We start from the raw sequence: 19,538 nt of genomic DNA, 5'->3' as shown, positions 1-19,538 counted from the left end.
CACGCTAGAGGCAGGAAACATGTTCCCGATGTTGGGGGAGTCCAGAACCAGTGGCCACAGTTTAAGAATAAGGGGTAAGCCGTTTAGAACGGAGATGAGGAAACACTTTTTCTCACAGAGAGTTGTGAGTCTGTGGAATTCTCTGCCTCAGAGGGCGGTGGAGGCCGGTTCTCTGGATACTTTCAAGAGAGGTAGGGCTAGATAGGGCTCTTAAAGATAGCGGAGTTAAGGGAATATGGGGAGAAGGCAGGAACGGGGTACTGATGGGGAATGATCAGCCTTGATCACATTGAATGGTGGTGCTGGTTCAAAGGGCCGAATGGCCTACTCCTGCACCTATTGTCTATTATATTTTCATTTCTGCAATTTTGCAATGTTATTTTAATCTTTATCCAAATTGTCTGTTGAATTAAGGATTGTGAACAGCCCCATGATAATGCATGTTCTGCATGTAATAGTCGGGGGTTAAGGAAAGAGCTTTCACGTCACGGCCCTGTTTTCACCAATTTTTCCTCCACCACGCACTCGAAGCGACAAGATAGACACCATTGTATACAGATACCGAGAAGTGTGTTCAGCTCTGGCTCAACAACTTCTAATCGTGTGTGTGGACTCGATAAGAAGAAGATGTAATAATTGCTTGCTCACCGCTCCATCTTCTGACTGATATTCCTCTGGGATAGGAAGATGATGATTGGCAACTTTTTGAACACCTCTTGGGTCCTTTGTAGCCCATATTGAAGTCAGATCTGGAAAGTTGTCCCCGAGGTCAAATCCTTCTTCTGTCCAGTACCCCAGCGCCCAGCTGCTTAACTCTGACCCCTGTGTGAGAACAGAAGCAACTTGGCTCTCTTTAACATTTTCCCTGGTATGACAGTTGTTTTTGTACAATAATCCATTTTTTAACCCACAGTTTCGGACACTGCTGATCCTGCACAATTTTCAAAGGTGCAACAGTCTGGCATTAAATTGATAACCCCGCTTAAAAAGGAATGTCAAAGACTAGAGGTCATAGCTTTAAGGTGAGAGGGGCAAAGTTCAAAGCAGATGTGCGCGGCAAGTTTTTTTATACAGTGGTGGGTGCCTGTAGCGTGCTGCCAAGGGTGGTGGTGGAGGAGCAGATAAGATAGTGGCATTGAAGAGAATTTTACATGAGCACATGGATATGCAGTGAATGGAGAGATATGGGTCATGTGCAGCCCGATGAGATTTGTCTATATCGTGGCATTATATTTCACATGGACATTGTGTGCACTGGCACTTGTCTTTACTCATTGTTCTAATGGGATTTACAATCTCTCCTTCTGAAGCCAGAGTGTGAAGATGGGAAACTCTACAGCCATTCTATTCACTGTCATGCCAGTATCAAAGAGATAATGTTACTAGATACAAAGAGAAAACATGTTCCATCTTTTCAACATAATTTTCACTCCCTATTCACTGGTAATAATATCTGAAAGATTAAAGGGTCTGTCCCACTGCGGCGACCTAATCCGCGAGTTCTGAAGTGTTTGCCCTCGACTCATACTCGCAGCCTGGTAGACACGAGGTCCTAGGAGGTCTTTGTAACTCTCCTTCATGCTCGAGAGTAGTCCCCGTGTACTCGAGGCCTCAGCTAGGTTGCGGCGTATTTTCTAACATGCTGATAAATGCCCGCGAGTAAAAAAAGGTCGCCATGGAAAAAAAATCGATATTTTTGTTACTCGTAGGTTTAGTCGAAGTAGGTCGTAGTAGGTCGGCATGTTAGCCGTAGGTAAGCGAGAGGAGTCGAAGGTAGTCGTAGATAGTCTTCAACATAGTCGAAGGGAAGTCGAAGGAGATCGAAGGAGGTCGTCTTCACTTTCCACTATCCAGTGTCCAATTTTCCCAAAGCTAGTCGAAGCTAGTCTTCAACATAGTCGAAGGAGATCGAAGGAGGTCTCCAACATGACACTTTTTCAAACTCTCCTAAACGCTTCTAAACTCGCCAATTATTTCACCGCAGTGGGACAGGCCCTTAAGCACAATGCTGACAGCCTCATATATAACCAAACCTTACAACTCATTAATTTACAGGGGTGTCACAAGGTTAACACTAACTGTTATAGAAACACATCTAAGGTTGAACAGTGCATATTTAATCAATTAATAGTATATTTTCCTGCTCTATATCAGGGCCTCTTGGCCAAATTAACAACTCTTGGACTATATTTCCAATTGGGTGCTCACTATTTCATAAGCCAGTTCGTAACCGTCTGGATTGAGTGAGGGTACAAGGTGTATCCTTGTGTTATCGATTAATCGTGTGATCCGGGGGTTTCCGTAGATGTATTCCTTACACAGGAATTGCATTAGAAGCAGTAGTAACTCCCTCCCTAAGACCTCATTCCCATGCATTCCAGCTGTGTAATGAAATTCTGGTTCCCCTGTAAAACAATAAATGTTCACCGTTAGATGCAAGTTACCAGGAGAGCGATACAGTGTTAAAACGGTGACTATTTTCAGAAGCTTGACAACAATGTGGCCAAAAGAACTGTTGTTTCACAGTCTTCGCAAGACTCATTTGATTCCTTCATACAGTTTGACAATAGACAATAGACAATAGGTGCAGGAGTAGGCCATTCGGCCCTTCGAGCCATTACTAAGTCTTTCTTATCACCCCTCGGTGCATGAGGCGTCAGAGGTTATAACCATATAACCATATAACAATTACATCATAGAAACAGGCCATCTCGGCCCTTCTAGTCCGTGCCGAACACTTATTCTCCCCTAGTCCCATCTACCTGCACTCAGACCATAACCCTCCATTCCTTTCCCGTCCATATAACTATCCAATTTATTTTTAAATGATAAAATCGAACCTGCCTCCACCACCTCCACTGGAAGCTCATTCCACACAGCTACCACTCTCTGAGTAAAGAAGTTCCCCCTCATGTTACCCCTAAACTTCTGTCCCTTAATTCTCAAGTCATGTCCCCTTGTTTGAATCTTCCCTACTCTCAATGGGAAATGCTTATGGGGAGAAGAAAAGGAGAATGGGGTTGGGAGGGAGAGATAGATCAACCATGATTGAATGGCGGAGTAGACTAGATGGGCCGAATGGCCTCATTCTACTCCTTGTCACCTTATGATGTTAATATATCCTGAACAATAGTTCCATGAACAATAAATCTAATATAGATACTCTTATTTGAATCAAATGCACTCAATTTTCAAGGCTCATTATGATAGTTAATGACATCTAATGTAGTTTGTGATAGAAAGATACAGCATGGAAACAGGCCCTTCAGCCCAGCGAATCCATGCTGACCATTGGTTACCCGTTCACACTAGTTTTATGTTATTCAACTTTCACTTCCACTATTTGTGTTTATTGTGTGTTTTTGTTATTTTTATTATATTTATGGCTGCAGGCATGAAATTTCATTCAGACCGAAAGATCTGAATGACAATAAAGGATACTTTGACTTTTTTGACATTTTGGCCAATTAAACAACAAACGTGTACCTCTCTGAGATGTAGGAGGAAATCTACATGTTGACAGGGAGAACATGCAAACTCCACACAGACAGCATCGGACGTCAGGGCTGAACCTGGGTCCCTGGTGCTGTGAAGCTTCTCTACCAGCTGCGTCATTGTCACAAACCATTCCCAGATTTTACTTTCTCAGAAGAGGGATGATTTGCAATCCGGATATCACTGGAGGCTTGTCGTAACCATGTACTATACTAACCATAGTATTAACCATGTGTTGATGCAGATGCCAGTAATAATTACACCGATGACCATTAACTATTACTGCAACATGAATGAGCAATAATTATTACTTTGATTTTGATATTTGTGATAATTACCAGGTTCATGTTCTCCCGGATTATCTGACAATTCCATAGCGTATATCTTCAATCCTTGGGAACTTTTTCCAATGTTATAAATCCGAGTAATATTCGGGCAATGCTCATTCACAACCTTCATCAGCTAGCAGGTAATAAAAAAAAAAACCTCAATGTTTTTTTTATTTATTGCAAATACATGTTAGAATCAATACAGTACGGAAACAGGCTCTTCATCACAACTGATCCATGCCAAACAAGATATGTAGGAAGGAACTGCAGATGCTGGTTTAAACCAAAGATAGACACAAAATGGTGGAGTAACTCAGCGGGACAGGCAGCATCTCTGGAGAGAAGGAATGGGTCGAGACCCTTCTTCAGATGAGAAGTCTTAGAGGGATCTAGCTGTCAAGTGAAATACAATCCAAGGTCTGAAAAAGGGTCTCGACCCATTCCTTCTCTCCAGAGATGGTGCCTGTCCCACTGAGTTACTCCAGCTTTCGTATCTATCTCCAACCAAGATGTTCCACCTCAGTCCCAATTTGCCCATCTATGGCCCATATCCCTCTAAATCTTTCCTATCTATGTAGCTGTTCAAGTCCCTTTTAAATGCTGTTCAGGTACCTGCTTTAACTAGCTCCCTTGTTCCATGTACCTACTGCCCTCTGAGTGAGAAAGTTGCCCCTCGGGTTCCTTTTGAATCTTGCCAGTCTCATGTCCTTGATTCCCCTACTCTGGGTAAAAGACGGTACATTCACCCTATCTATTACTCTTGTGATCTCTATCAGCTCACCCCTCAGCCTTCTAGCTCCAAGGAATAAAGTCCTCATCTTCTCAATTTCTCCCTATAGCTCAGGCCCTTGAGTCTTGGCAACAACCTTGTGAATCTTCTCTGCACTCTTTGCTTAGTGACATCCTTCCAATAGAAGGGCTCCGACCCGCTGGCCTACGGCCTATAACATCCTGAAGCCGCGGTCTCTGGTAGGGAAGTGCCGATTCGGGCGCTCCAAGCCGTGGAGTGTGTTTGACGGTCCCGACATCGGAGTTTTGATCATCCCAACAAGAGGGCCTGTACATCGGGCCGTCCCTAGCGGCGACTACGGAGGGTTCATGGCCCCGACCACGGGTGAACAAAGGAGGAGGACTGGCTGAACTTTGTTGCCTTCCACCAAAGTGAAGAATGCTGTGGTGGATGTTTGTGTTAAATCTTATTGTGTATTGTGTGTTCTTTTTAAGTGTATCGCTGCTGGCAAATTCATTTCACTGCACCTTCGGGTGCAGTGAAATAAAATTGACATTGCCTTTGACTTTAGGAGGGTGACCAAAACTGGACGCAATACTTCAAATGCAGTCTCCTATCTTGTACAAATTTAACAAAACATCCCAACTTCTATAATCAATACCCTGACTGACGAAGGGCAATGTGCCTAAAGCATTGAGACGGGGAATAGCATTATCCGTTAGGTATGTGCATATTTCTAGAAAATTATTACAAAGATGAAGGTACAGATGAATATGAATGTTCTAAAATTGCATTAATAAAAGTTTCCTTTCCCACTTCTGAAGAAGCAAATAATATCAACATACAGAATGCTACGTTAGGTGGATGATAATGTTTAATGTTTTATGTGCCATTGATGAAGCCGAATAAAGTTACAAAAATAAGAAGATATTAAAATTGGTTTCTGGGCTAGCTTACAGCTTATATTTAGTCTCAAATTAGGCTTGCCTCAGGTTGCGGTGTGTGAGATAATAAATACTATAACATTGTCTCCCAAGTGACAAGCAGAGAAGGAGCTAGAGTCATCTCTTTGAAGTAAGATATCGTAAACCAGTGTCCTATGTTTATGAGGGAGGAGGTGACAAGAGAGGAAAAGCTAGACTGATCTAAGGGATTGTGACAAAATGCCTTTGATGTGATGCCTTTTCCTGTACCTCTGACCATGACTAATGTCTGTGGAATGTGCTAAGGTGACAAAAAAACACTATATAATGCGATGTAATTCTGTTGTTCAGAGAAGTGGATGAGGACGGTGAAGTGTCTGTAATTGCTCACTTGACTTAGAGTTCTTCCTCCCTTCCATCGGCCGATAATAAGTAAAGTTTTGAACTGGTCTACCAAACAGTTTGTGTGGTGTCTGTTTATTATGAAGCGAACCTGTTTAGTAGTTATAAAAGTAACTTTTTCACCATTCTTAATTGTTACTGTATGTCGTGTTGTTACTTGTGAGCGGAGCACCAAGGCAAATTCCTTGTATGTGAATATACTTGGCCAAGAAACATATTAATGAATTCATTCATTCATGATATTGTTGCCCATTTTATAGCATGTGCAACCTGCCATTTCAATCCATTCATTTAGATATGACCTTATTTCTGTATTTGAAAGTTTTTCTAGCCTTTTCAGCTTGAGCTGTGGACGGAATGATCATGTTCTACAGCGGAGCCCAACTTTTGTCCAAAGCAACTTTACTGGGAGAGATTACATGATTAGGCACACTGGTTGAGGGGATAACATTCATGTTGGCTGACCGAACCAAAGTTAAAGGATAGGTTGTAATGTGAGGAGGAATGCAACAGACCTGTGGAGGGGATAGCGGAAGTGCAGTAAACAATGCTTCAGCGATTCTTATTGTGGGTCAAGAATCACTGTTACAGATGCTCTCTTGCTCCCGATGACAGGAGTATGTGTGAATGCCCAACATAGAAAATAGATGCAGGAGTAGGCCATTCGGCCCTTCAAGCCAGCACAGTCATTCAATATGAATGCTGCTGATCATCCAACATCAGTACCCCGTTCCGGTTTTCTCCCCATATCTCTTGATTCCGTTATCCCTAAGAGCGACATCTAACCCTCTCTTGTAATATGTAATATGTCATATGTAACATCCAGCAGCTTGTTAGCCATACCTGACGCAGATCTTTGTAGTTGTGGTGCCTGAAGTCAAGTCCTGCTGCTGAAGTCACTTGATATGACTCGTATTGGTTGGGTGCTGCGTGATAGAGAGCACATTTTTAAAGTTTTTAAGTCAGTCAGCAGAAGGGTCTCGACCCGAAACGTCACCCATTCCATCTCTTCAGTGATGCTGCCTGTACCGCTAAGTTACTCCAGCATTTTGCGTCTATTTTCGATTTAAACCAGCATCTGCAGTTCCTTCCTACACATTTTTTAAGTTAGTGGGTGGCACAGTGATGCATAAATTAGCAGGACTGTTTCACAGCTCCGACCATCCACGTGTGAACCTGAAATCTTCCTGTGAGTCTACAGTGGATTCAGTGGATATTTTTAAGGCAGAGATAGACAAATTCTTGATTATAACGGGTGTCAAGGGTTATGAGGAGAAGGCAGGAAAATGGGATTAGGAGGCAGAGATCAGACATGATTGAATGGCGGAGTAGACTCGGTGGGCCGAATGGCCTAATTCTACTCCTATAACTTGTGAAGGTATGAACATACAGATCTCTCTTGGGTAACAAGGGACTCCAGATGCTGGAAACTTAAGCAAAAAACAAGTTATTCAAGGAACTTAGTGGATCAGACAGCATCTGTGGAGGGCAATGAACAGATGATATTTCTGCTTGGGACCCTTCTTCAGATCCAACCTGAATTGTCATTTGTCATAGTCTGAAGAATTCTGACTTGAAAAATCCTTCATAATATTATATGCTTCAATCAGGTGTCCCCTCAATCTCCGACACTCCTGAGAAAACAATCCTGAGAAAACAAGTCTGAGAAGGGTCTCGACCCGAAATGTCACCCATTCCTTCTCTCCAGAGATGCTGCCTGTCCCGCAGAGTTACTCCAGCTTTTTGTGTCTATTTTCGAAAACAATCCTAGTTTGTTCAAACTCTCTGTACAGCTACTATGGGGCTCATGTTGTCGACCTCCCTGTGGTGAACTCTGTCAACTGACCTCAGTCAGGTGGACAACAACAAGCGGAGAGAGCAGCAGGAATAATGCAGCCACAGTTGCAACCTAATGCAACCTCAGTCGCCGCGGCTTGCAGCCCTAATGCAACCTCAGTCGCTGGGCTATGCGCCAACCCGGAGCATGCGCCCTTTTTAGGGCAGGTACCTACGGATGTTGAACCGGATGGCATCACCCTGCTGCAGCTGAATGCGGCAGGCCTCACTGGCTACAGCGCCTGTAGGCCGTTACATAACTTCTGCTGCTTCAAACGCAAGTAGAAGGGTAGCTACTATCTCAGATTATTATCAAAATGGTACCCCATGGACATCCCTGCCCCGAATGCAGTGGACGACCCTCACCCGCTTGAGGACAGGCATCGGACACTATGGAGTAGCGATGAAGAGGTGGGGCCTCGTGGACAGCGCCTCCTGCGAGTGTGGGGACCCAACACAGACAGTGGAGCACATAGTCACCAGTTGCCCCAAACACCGGCCACCGAATGGTGAACGAGGTCTGATTGACCTGGACGATGGCACGTTGGCCAGGCTCGCCTCAACGGAGCTGCAGGTCGAAAAGACATACGACAGAAGAAGAAGCTCAAAATGGAAAGAGTTTGTGAATGAAGTTTAGAGAGATCTAACTGTTCCAGTGCAAAACAATCCAAGTTCTTACAAACTTTCCTTACAGCAAATACTCTCTAATCTAGGCAGCACCCTGATAAACCTCTACAAAGCTTCCATATTCTCCCAGTAATTGTTTCATACAATCTTCCAAATGTTGCTGAACCAACATATGCTGCTACTTGACTTCCCGATTCTTATATTCAAAGCCCCAACTGGTGAAGGCAAACGCACCATGCACCTTCTTTACCGGTCTACAGTATCTGCTTGAGAAAAGAAAATCCTACCGGACACTGGGCAGGCAAGCACCTCCATTCTCATGCACAGACTTCCATTCCAGCTCTGTGGATTTATTCGGATATAACGAGCAACAACTGTTTCTGGGAATTCACTCAGAACTGGTGTGTCTGTGTCCACGTTCCCGAAAAATAGCTGAAAGAAGGGTAAGAATATGTGTTATTTTATGTCTCTGTCCAGTCAGAGCTATCATCAATATGAATCTTGTTGTTGTATTTAGATGAATTGAGTAATTGCTCATTTATGCCAACTGCCTAGTCTTGGTTTTCACAACGACCAGCTGAAGGTTGAACACGTACCCTCGGTCGCAAGTGCATAACGTCTTAGAGATGTGCTTCCATTGAGAAACTCCACTTGATCTAGGATTCAGGACAAGATATTTCCATAGTGGGACTGACAAAATGCTGGAGAAACTCAGCGGGTGAGGCAGCATCTATGGAGCGAAGGAATAGGTGACATTTCGGGTCGAGACCCTTCTTCAGCTGGTCATTTTGTGGGAGTCTGCTTCATCCTTTTGGTCCTCCATTAGTCCACGTAACCCAATTTAGGTTTGATCCAGTTATGGCCTTTGTTCTGCATCAGGCAGACCCTTTACAGACTCCTGTCAATGTATTACTTTTTAAGCCCACAGATTGTGGTCTGAAAGGAAGTTATGTTGCATGGATAGGATAACAACCTGGATGTAATAAACAGCCATGAACCAACTACATTTGTCCCGGATCTGTCATCTTTTGTAATATGTAACAGTTGCTTAATGTGGCATTCTACCTGTTGTCTGTGTGAAACACTGCCTGTAATATCTTACAACGTCTAGATACATGTTAACCTGTTTGATATTTGGCCAGTACAATATCTTAGTGAGCGATAGCCATGCACTATTCTCAACTCTGATCCAGATAGACTCAAGTCAAGTCAAGAGAGTTTATTGCCATGTGTCCCAGATAGAACAATGAAATTCTTGCTTGCAACAGAGTATAGTAAGCATAAATACAGAACAGTTCAGTGCGTCTATATAGCATCGACCATATCATATATATACACACATAAATAAACAGATAAAGTGCAATAGGCTGTTATTGTGCAGAGTTTGTTTGATGGCTGTTTGTCAGGTTGGAGGCCGGTGACTAGTGGGGTGCCTCAGGGATCTGTGTTGGGTCCAATGTTGTTTGTCATGTACATCAATGATCTGGATGAAGGTGTGGTGAATTGGATTATTAAGTATGCAGATGATACTAAGATAGGTGGTGTTGTGGATAATGAAGTAGATTTCCAAAGTCTACAGAGAGATTTAGGGCATTTGGAAGAATGGGCTGAAAGATGGCAGATGGAGTTTAATGCTGATAAGTGTGAGGTGCTACATCTTGGCAGGACAAATCAAAATAGAACGTACATGGTAAATGGTAGTGAATTGAGGAATGCAGTTGAACAGAGGGATCTAGGAATAACTGTGCACAGTTCCCTGAAGGTGAAATCTCATGTAGATAGGGTGGTAAAGAAAGCTTTTGGTGTGCTAGCCTTTATAAATCAGAGCATTGAGTATAGAAGTTGGGATGTAATGTTAAAATTGTACAAGGTATTGGTGAGACCAATTCTGAAGTATGGTGTACAATTTTGGTCGCCCAATTATAGGAAGGATGTCAACAAAATAGAGAGAGTACAGAGGAGATTTACTAGAATGTTGCCTAGGTTTCAGCAACTAAGTTACAGAGAAAGGTTGAATAAGTTAGGTCTTTATTCTCTGGAGCGCAGAAGGTTAAGGGGGGACTTGATAGAGGTCTTTAAAATGATGAGAGGGATAGACAGAGTTGACGTGGACAAGCTTTTCCCATTGAGAGTAGGGAAGATTCAAACAAGAGGACATGACTTCAGAATTAAGGGACAGAAGTTTAGGGGTAACATGAGGGGGAACTTCTTTACTCAGAGAGTGGTAGCTGTGTGGAATGAGCTTCCAGTGGAAGTGGTGGACGCAGGTTCGATTTTATCATTTAAAAATAAATTGGATAGGTATATGGATGGGAAAGGAATGGAGGGTTATGGTCTGAGTGCAGGTAGATAGGACTAGGGGAAAATAATTGTTCGGCACGGACTTGTAGGGCCGAGATGGCCTGTTTTCGTGCTGTAATTGTTATATGGTTATATGGCGAGTTTAATAGCCTGATGGCTGTGGGGAAGCAGCTGTTCCTGAACCTGGATGTAACAGATTTCAGGCTCCTGTACCTTCTACCTGATGGCAGCAGAGAGATGAGTGTGTGGCCAGGATGGTGTAGGTCCTTGATAATGTTGGTAGCCTTTATGAGGCAGTGACTGCGATAGATTCCTTCAATCGTAGGGAGGTCAGAGCCGATGATGGACTGGGCAGTGGTCACAACTTTCTGCATCCTTTTCCGCTCCAGGGCGCTCAGGTTGCCGAACCAAGCCACGATGCAACCAGTCCGCATGCTCTCTACTGTGCACCTGTAGAAGTTCGAGTGAGTCCTCCTTGACATCCCGACTCTCCATAATCTTCTCAGGAAGTAGAGGCACTGATGTGCTTTCTTTATAATTGCATCAGTGTGCTGGGTCCAGGTAAGATCTTCAGAAATGTGCATGCCCAGGAATTTGAAGTTCTTGACCCTTTCCATCATCGACCCGTTGATGTAAATGGGATTGTGGGTCCCTATCCTACCCCTTCCAAAGTCCACAATCAGTTCCTTGGTTTTGCTGGTGTTGAAAGCCAGGTTGTTGTGCTGGCACCATTTGGTCAATCGGTCGATCTCACTTCTATACTCTCACTCATCCCCATCAGTGATTTGTCCCATAAAAGTGGTGTCGTCAGTGAACTTGATGGTGGAGTTTGCACTATGTCCGGCTACGCAGTCATGAGCATAGAGTGAGTAAAGCAGGGGGCTGAGCACGCAGCCTTGAGGTGCTCCCGTGCTGATCGTTATCGAGGCTGACACATTTCCAGCAATACGGACAGACTGTGGTCTGTGGATGAGGAAGCCGAGGATCCAATTGCAGAGGGATGCGCAGACCCAGATCTGAGAGCTTGGACACCAGCTTGGAGGGGATGATGGTATTAAACGCCGAGACTCCTTAGTGCAATTCATAGTGCATTGGGTATGCTTTATACTTGGCTAATTATGTACCTGCTACATGCCCGGTACATCCATTAGTGTGTGATGATGTACCCAATGAGTGTATGATACTTAATTCAAATACATTTACCTTTATGTGAGATACATACCCAATCGTAATATCCATCTGTGTACGTCATCCATGTACGGCTGTCATTGCTGAACTGCACATAGTACGTGTTCACCCAGTCATTGCTGCCAATGAAGAGAATTGTTAGTTTCAAAAGCCCTGTATGTATGCTCTCCACTAGCCTGGAGAGTTCAACCAACCAACTCGACACCACCAGGGGCAGAGCAGCTTCACCACTGACGCACCGTATCGATATCACACAGTTTGTACCATCTGCACTGCAGCAACTCACCAGCACCCCTTGCTCAGCACATTCCAAACCCATGTGTTTAAGAAGGAACTGCAGATGCTGGAAAATCGAAGGTACACAAAAATGCTGGAGAAACTCAGCGGGTGCAGCAGCATCTATGGAGCGAAGGAAATAGGCAACGTTTCGGCCAGAAACGTTGCCTATTTCCTTCGCTCCATAGATGCTGCTGCACCCGCTGAGTTTCTCCAGCATTTTTGTGTACCTTCCAAACCAACCTCCTCTACCAGCTGGAAGGACAAGAGCAGCAAGAACAAGGGAACACCACCACTTGGAAGCTGCCCTCCAAGCCGGAGGTATCCTGACTTAGAAATATATCGCTGTTCCTTCACCATTGCTGGGTCAAAACGATGGAACTCCCTCCTTCATAGCATCGTAAGTGTAGTTCAAAGTTAATCTGAACGTCGAATTGGAAGTGAAGAGAGCAAACGCAATGCTTGCACTTATTTCGAGAGGGCTTGTATACAACAACAGGGATGTAATACGGAGGCTCTATAAGGTGCTGGTCAGGCTGCATTTGGAATATTGAGAGCAATGTTTCGGACCATATCTGAGGAAGGATGTGCTGGCTCTGGAGAGGGTCCACAGGAGGTTTACAAGAATGATCCCAGGAGTGAGTAGGTTATGAGTAGCATTTGATGGTATCATTGATGAGTAGCATCTATGAAAGTAAGCATGCAGGTACAGCAGGCAGTGAAGAAAGCGAATGGCATGTTGGTTTTTATAACGAGGAATCGAATATAGGAGCAAAAGAGGTCCTTCTGCAGTTGTACAGAGCCCTAGTGAGACCACACCCGGGGCATTGCGTGCAGTTTAGGTCCCCTAATTTGAGGAAGGACATTCTTACTATTGAGGGAGTGCAGCGTAGGCTTACAAGGTTAATTCCCGGGATGGCGGGACTGTCATATGCTGAGAGAATGGAGCAGCTAGGCTTGTACACTCTGGAGTTTAGGATGAGAGGGGATCTCATTGAAACATATAAGATTGTTTAGGGCTTGGACACGCTAGAGGCAGGAAACATGTTCCCGATGTTGGGGGAGTCCAGAACCAGGGGCCACAGTTTAAGAATAAGGAGTAAGCCATTTAGAAAGGAGACGAGGAAACACTTTTTCTGTGGTGAGTCTGTGGAATTCTCTGCCTCAGAGGGCAGTGGAGGCCGGTTCTCTGGATGCTTTCAAGAGAGAGCTAGATAAGGCTCTTAAAAATAGCGGAGTCAGGGGATATGGGGAGAAGGCAGGAACAGGGTACTGATTGGGGATGATTAGCCATGATCACATTGAATGGCGGTGCTGGCTCGAAGGGCCGAATGGCCTACTCCTGCACCTATTGTCTATTGTCTATTGACGGCACTGGGCCTATACTAGCTGGAGTTTAGAAGAACGTAGGGGGACCTCATTGAAATGTACAGAATAGTGAAAGGCTTGGATAGAGTGGATGTGGAGAGGATGTTTCCACTAGTGGGAGAGTCTAGGTCATAGCCTCAGAATTAAAGGACGTTCTTTTAGGAAGGAGTTGAGGAGGAATTTATTTATTCAAAGGGTTATGAATCTGTGGAATTCTTTGCCACGGAAGGCTGTGAATGAAGGCTCCATTCGGCCCATCATGTCTACTCCACCATTCAATCATGGCTGATCTATACCTCCCTCCTAACCCCCATTCTCCTGCAGCTCCCCATAAAATGACAAATGGTTAATCATTGTAGAATTTGTCAGAAACCTGGATGGCCAGGAACAGAACGGTGTGAAAGACATATGATGGCAATTTGTTGGGAACTGGAAGATATCCAAACATGAGTAACATATTTCCAAACTGCTGAAGCAGACATAAATATCAGTCAAGAAAATGTCTACACCTATGAGTACGCTGACTGTTATTGATGAGGCTAGAACTTTCGAGGTCGTGGGGGAAGCAATTTCTTTTCCTCCTCATGGCCTCACATATTATTCTCAAAATAGACTTTCCTGAGACTGAGATCGACAATGGCCTGTTGCTTTTATCATTGTTACTTTTTTTACATATCTTTCATTCAGTTATTCTATATCTCTCTACATCACTGTCCCTATCTCTCATTTCCCTTTCCCCTGACTAGTCTGAAGAAGGGTCTCGACCCAAAACGTCACCCATTCCTTCTCTCCAGAGATGCTGCCTGTCCAGCATTTTGTGTCTATCTTCGGTTTAAACCAGCATCTGCAGTTCCTTCCTACACATTTCTTGACAATAATATATCCTTAAGAATGCATAATTCCAACGCATATATTCTTCCTGATTATTCCTCCTCCTCGAAAATAATAATAATAATAATGGATGGGATTTATATAGCGCCTTTCTAATACTCAAGGCGCTTTACATCGCATTATTCATTCACTCCTCAGTCACACTCGGTGGTGGTAAGCTACTTCTGTAGCCACAGCTGCCCTGGGGCAGACTGACGGAAGCGTGGCTGCCATTCTGCCATGCTGCCATTCTCCGACCACCACCAATCACTCACACACATTCACACACATTCACACACAGGCAAAGGTGGGTGAAGTGTCTTGCCCAAGGACACAACGACAGTATGCACTCCAAGCGGGATTCGAACCGGCCACCTACCGGTCGCCAGCCGAACACTTAGCCCATTGTGCCATCTGTCGTCCCAAATGTTCCCATGTCTACGGTTTCAAAATAAAACTCACCGCATAGACCGCTAAAACCACAACCCGTTGTCCCAAATACTGAGTAAACTCATGGAACCTTATCTTAAATTCTCCACTTAACAACAGAATTCACGATTTCTTCAATGGCAGTCATCATGTCTACACTTGTGCAGTTTGTACAATAATTCTCTGTATAAAATAATTCAACATGTGAAGACCCAGATACGTTTTGTTTCCCTGGTCAAATTTTTCAAAGTTCATTGGAGGTGTAAGACAAAGAGACAACAAAGCATCCACTAAGCGATAGGGCTGTTAGTCAACATACTGGAGCAGTGAATCCCGGCCTTGTGTGATCACTCCACTGAATTCAACCAGTTTTCGAGCATCTATTTCAATCCACTGTGTTTGGTCATCTGCTTGAGCGCACCAGGCTCCATCATGATAGTCCTCTTCCTCCTCATTTTCATTTTCATTACCAGCCTGGGAAACGGTAGAAGACATTTCAATGACAGAACTATTCATCTAAAACCCAATTCACTTTTTGACCCTTTGAGTAACTAAACCTTTTGAAGTTAATTAAGATTAGTTATCATGACTCTATATTCATGAAAGCAGATGAGAGATGAGGCAGCACGGTGGCACAGCGGTAGAGTTGTCTATTGTCATGTGCTAAGAGAAAGGAGCGGCTGGGCTTCTGTACTCTGGTGTTTAGAAGGATGAGAGGGAATCTTATTGAAACATCTAAGATTGTTAAGGATTTGGACACACTAGAGGCAGGAAACATGTTCCCGATGTTGGGGGAGTCCAGAACCAGGGGCCACAGTTTAAGAATAAGGGGTCGGCCATTTAGAACGGAGATGAGGAAACACCTTTTCTCACAGGGAGTTGTGAGTCTGTAGAATTCTCTGCCTCAGAGGACAGTGGAGGCCGGTTCCCTGGATACTTTCAAGAGAGAGCTAGGTAGGGCTCTTAAAAATAAAGGAGTCAGGGGATATGGGGAGAAGGCAGGAACGGGGTACTGATTGGGGATGATCAGCCATGATCACATTGAATGGCAGTGCTGGCTCGAAGGACCGAATGGCCTACTCCTGCACCTATTGTCTATTATCTTGTTGCTGCTTTATAGTGCTTACAGCTCCGGAGACCCAGGTTCAATCCGGACTCCGGGTGCTATCTGTAAGAATTTGCACATTCTCCCCGTGACTGTGTGGGTTTTCTCCATGATCTCTCATTTCCTCCCACACTCCAAAGACTTTCAGGTTTGTAAGCTAATTGGCTTGGTATAAAAGTAAATTGTCCCTAGTGTGTATAGGATAGTGTTAATGTGCGGGAATCGCTGGTCGGTGCGGACTCGGTGGGCCGAAGGGCCTGTTTCCACGCTGTATCTCTAAACTAATATAGAGGGACCAGAGTGTTTAATTCTCTTATGCGCCGGCAACATAACAATTACAAATGGTTACTTGCAGCAACAAGGAACTAGTTTACCAAAGAAAGACACAACATGCTGGGGTAACGGGTCAGGCAGCATCGCTGGAGTACAGAGATAGATAGGTGATGGTCTGAAGAAGGGCCCCGATCCGATCATCACCTAGCCACGTTCTCCAGGGATCCTGCTTGACCTGCTGAGTTACTCCAGCCCCCTGTGTCTAAAATTACTAATTACTGCAGTTTTAGAGACACATTAAATATAACAACACAACAAATAATGCTTCGATAAACAATAATACCATAAATTATCAGTTTTACAAGGTAATCAGACTGAAGAAGGGTCTCAACCCGAAACGTCACCCATTCCTTCTCTCCAGAGATGCTGCCTGTCCCACTGACTTACTCCAGCTTTTTCTGTCTATCTTTGCTGATATTAAATGCGTTCTTGAGGCATCCTTTTCTGTAATCCCTTTGATGGTGGGGAGATCAATAGGCATTATTAAATGGGCAACACACACCACTTTCTGTAGTCTCCTTCATCCTAGGATTTGGAGGCTCGAGTTACTGAACCAGGAAATATTGCAACAGGAACCTGCAAAGTTTGATAGACTATTCAGCAGTATGCTAAATCTCCTCAAACTCATCATAAGGTCATGTGATAGGAGTAGAATTAGGCCATTCTGTCCATCAAGTCTACTCCGCCATTCAATCATGGCTGATCTATCTCTCCCTCCTAACCCCATTCTCCTACCTTCTCCCCATGTCTCCTGACACCCATACTAATCACGAATCTAATCGAGTCTGAATAAGGGTTTGGGCCCGAAACGTTGCCTATTTCCTTCGCTCCATAGATGCTGCTGCACCCGCTGAGTTTCTCCAGCACTTTTGTCTACCCAAGAATCTATCTATCTCTGCTTTAAAAATATCCATTGACTTGGCCTCCACAGCCTTATGTAGCAAATAATTCCACGGATTCACCACCCTCTGACTAAAGAAATTCCTCCTCGTCAGCTTCCTAAATGGATGTCCGGTCCTAGACTCTCCCACTTGTGGACACGTCCACTCCACTCTATCCAAGCCTTTCACTATTCGGTAAGTTTCAATGATGTCCCCCCCTGATCCTTCTAAACTCCAGCGAGTACAAGCCCAGTGCCATCAAACGCTCATCATATGTTAACCCACTCATTCCTGGGATCATTCTTGTAAACCTCCTCTGGCACATCCTTCCTCAGATATGGTGCCCACAATTGCTCGCAATACTCCAACTAGTGGCCTGACCAGCACCTTATAGAGCCTCAGCATTACATCCCTGTTTTTGTATTCCAGCCCTCTTGAAATAAAAGCTTGCTCTTGCTCTCGAAATAAATGATGAAGGAAATGGCGGTATTGCCGAGCTTTCTTTGTGATTGCATCAACATGCTGGGCCCAGGACAGATCTACAGAGATGTACACGCCCAGGAACTTGAAGCTGTTGACTTTCCCCAACCCCCAGATTTGGCTCTGGTTATTTTTGATCTTTGTTGACCTTGAATGGATTGGAGCTGGGATATAAAATGGGTTTCTTTCATCTAATTTCTAACTGGTGACCATGAGGAAGAGACTGGGGTCTCCATGCTGAGATGTCACTTCTGCAGAACATTACAGTCCCAAAAGCTCATCCTAGTGAGTTTAAGCAGCATGCCGACCATCTGCTCTGATGATGACTCCCCAGAGAACTTTTTAGTTGTGCAATTTTAGAATTTCTATTGCCACATGAAAGAGAAATGCTCCTTTAAGATTATTTTCCTTTTTAATCCTAGGCCAAGTGAGAGAGCTGTCGAGCCAAATAGAGAGACATTCACTTTAGCAATTGGCACTTGCTCAAGCAATTGTCAAAGGAGCATTTATTAAATACTTGCCATGGGGCAAGGTCACAGATGTTGAAGTTAGACTATAGAGATACAGCGCGGAAAAATGTACTTCGGCCCATCGAGTCCGTGCCGACCAGCGATCACCCCGTCCACTAAACGACACACTAGGGACAATGTTTACAACTTACTGAAGCCGACCAAATTACAAACCTGGTACTTGGTTCTTTCCAAGTGTAGAATGTGAAAATTGTTGAACAAAATATTCATAAATGACTTTTACATATCAACAAATTAATTCTTGATTGATGTGAGCCTTGGAGTGCAAACAGTTGATAGAATTAAGTTGTTAGTCATCAGCGAGTAAGTAAGTTAACAAAACGCTATAAAAGTACTTTATTGGATTTCTGTGAGACTTGCTCTTTGGGAAACAGATTGTTTTGTCCAAGAGTAGGCAGATTCCTCACGTAATATCCTTATCTTTCAAATGTCAGAATGTCCTAGAAATCCCAGTACATAACCAACTAACCCACAGTCAGTCATTCCAAGATTCGCTCTGATATTCTCAATAGCTCACAGGGAAACACAAGATTCACATTTTATTTTATCTAATAGAGACTCATGTAGTCATGGTTATAGAATATTTAGCACTATGTTGCATTGAATCATATTGACTACCTCAGAGAATATATATGGGGAAGATGTAGCCATCAGATGTGGCCAATTTTGTAGGATTTGATAGAGGGTGTAAAATCCCTGTCCCACGGTACGAGTTCATTCCAAGAGCTCTCCCGAGTTAAAAAAAAATCAAACTCATAGTAAGCACGGAGAATGAACGTAGCGGGTACGTCGGAGCTCGGGGACATCGCTTAGCGCTAACGGCAGGTACTCGGGAAGACTCGCTAACAGCAGGTAAGTGCGGGAAGACTCGAGAAGATTTTTCAACACGATGAAAAATGTCCACGAGAGCCCCGAGTACCAACGAGTGGCCATTACCGTAAATCTCCGAGTTCGAATCAGGGCAAACACGGGAGAACTCTTCGAATTAACTCATACTGTGGGACAGGGGTTTTAGGCTGAGGAGTTTGTTCGATGTACTGTATAAGAGGAAACCTTACAGAACATTCCAATGAGCTACATTAGAAAGTAAAAGAGTAAAGCAGTTTAGTTTTGAGATTTAGTTTAGTTGAGGGAGTTGAAGTATAATCAGAAAAACCTAGAATAATGATCTGTTGTGTCACTCACTTTAAAATAATGTGGCTTTCGCCACTGTAGCTTTAAATGATGCCATTGGATTTTCTGTCCCTGATCTTGTAATAATTCATTAAATATATGCATAATTATTGTCTGTTTGCCCAATGCGATTACCAAAAATAAGTATCACATTTTAGTCTGTTTCCCTCATAAGTGCGGAAATGGAAGAATATTTTCCCTCCAAAAATCCTACCATTTTGACTCATTAATGCTCACTAAGTTGGATTTGTAGCTCAGTGAA

The 19,538-nt window shown here is 43.8% G+C and overlaps 1 protein-coding gene across 1 annotated transcript in view; it reads right to left on the bottom strand.

Annotated features, from left to right (window-relative positions):
- The window catches only part of LOC116967400 (inactive carboxypeptidase-like protein X2), a 90,306-nt gene that overhangs the window by 16,282 nt on the left and 54,486 nt on the right, over nt 1–19,538 (bottom strand). The window contains exons 12-18 of the mRNA XM_033013920.1: nt 15,094–15,248; nt 11,866–11,950; nt 8,630–8,774; nt 6,723–6,805; nt 3,834–3,957; nt 2,209–2,405; nt 649–822 (exon numbers count right to left, since the gene is read on the bottom strand). Of these exons, the coding sequence (XP_032869811.1) occupies nt 649–822; nt 2,209–2,405; nt 3,834–3,957; nt 6,723–6,805; nt 8,630–8,774; nt 11,866–11,950; nt 15,094–15,248 (963 nt within the window). The remainder of the gene's footprint in view (nt 1–648; nt 823–2,208; nt 2,406–3,833; nt 3,958–6,722; nt 6,806–8,629; nt 8,775–11,865; nt 11,951–15,093; nt 15,249–19,538) is intronic.

The sequence above is a fragment of the Amblyraja radiata genome, chromosome 39 (genome assembly GCF_010909765.2).
Source record: "Amblyraja radiata isolate CabotCenter1 chromosome 39, sAmbRad1.1.pri, whole genome shotgun sequence".
Taxonomy (NCBI): domain Eukaryota; kingdom Metazoa; phylum Chordata; class Chondrichthyes; order Rajiformes; family Rajidae; genus Amblyraja; species Amblyraja radiata.
This window is presented reverse-complemented; position numbering and strand designations above follow the sequence as displayed.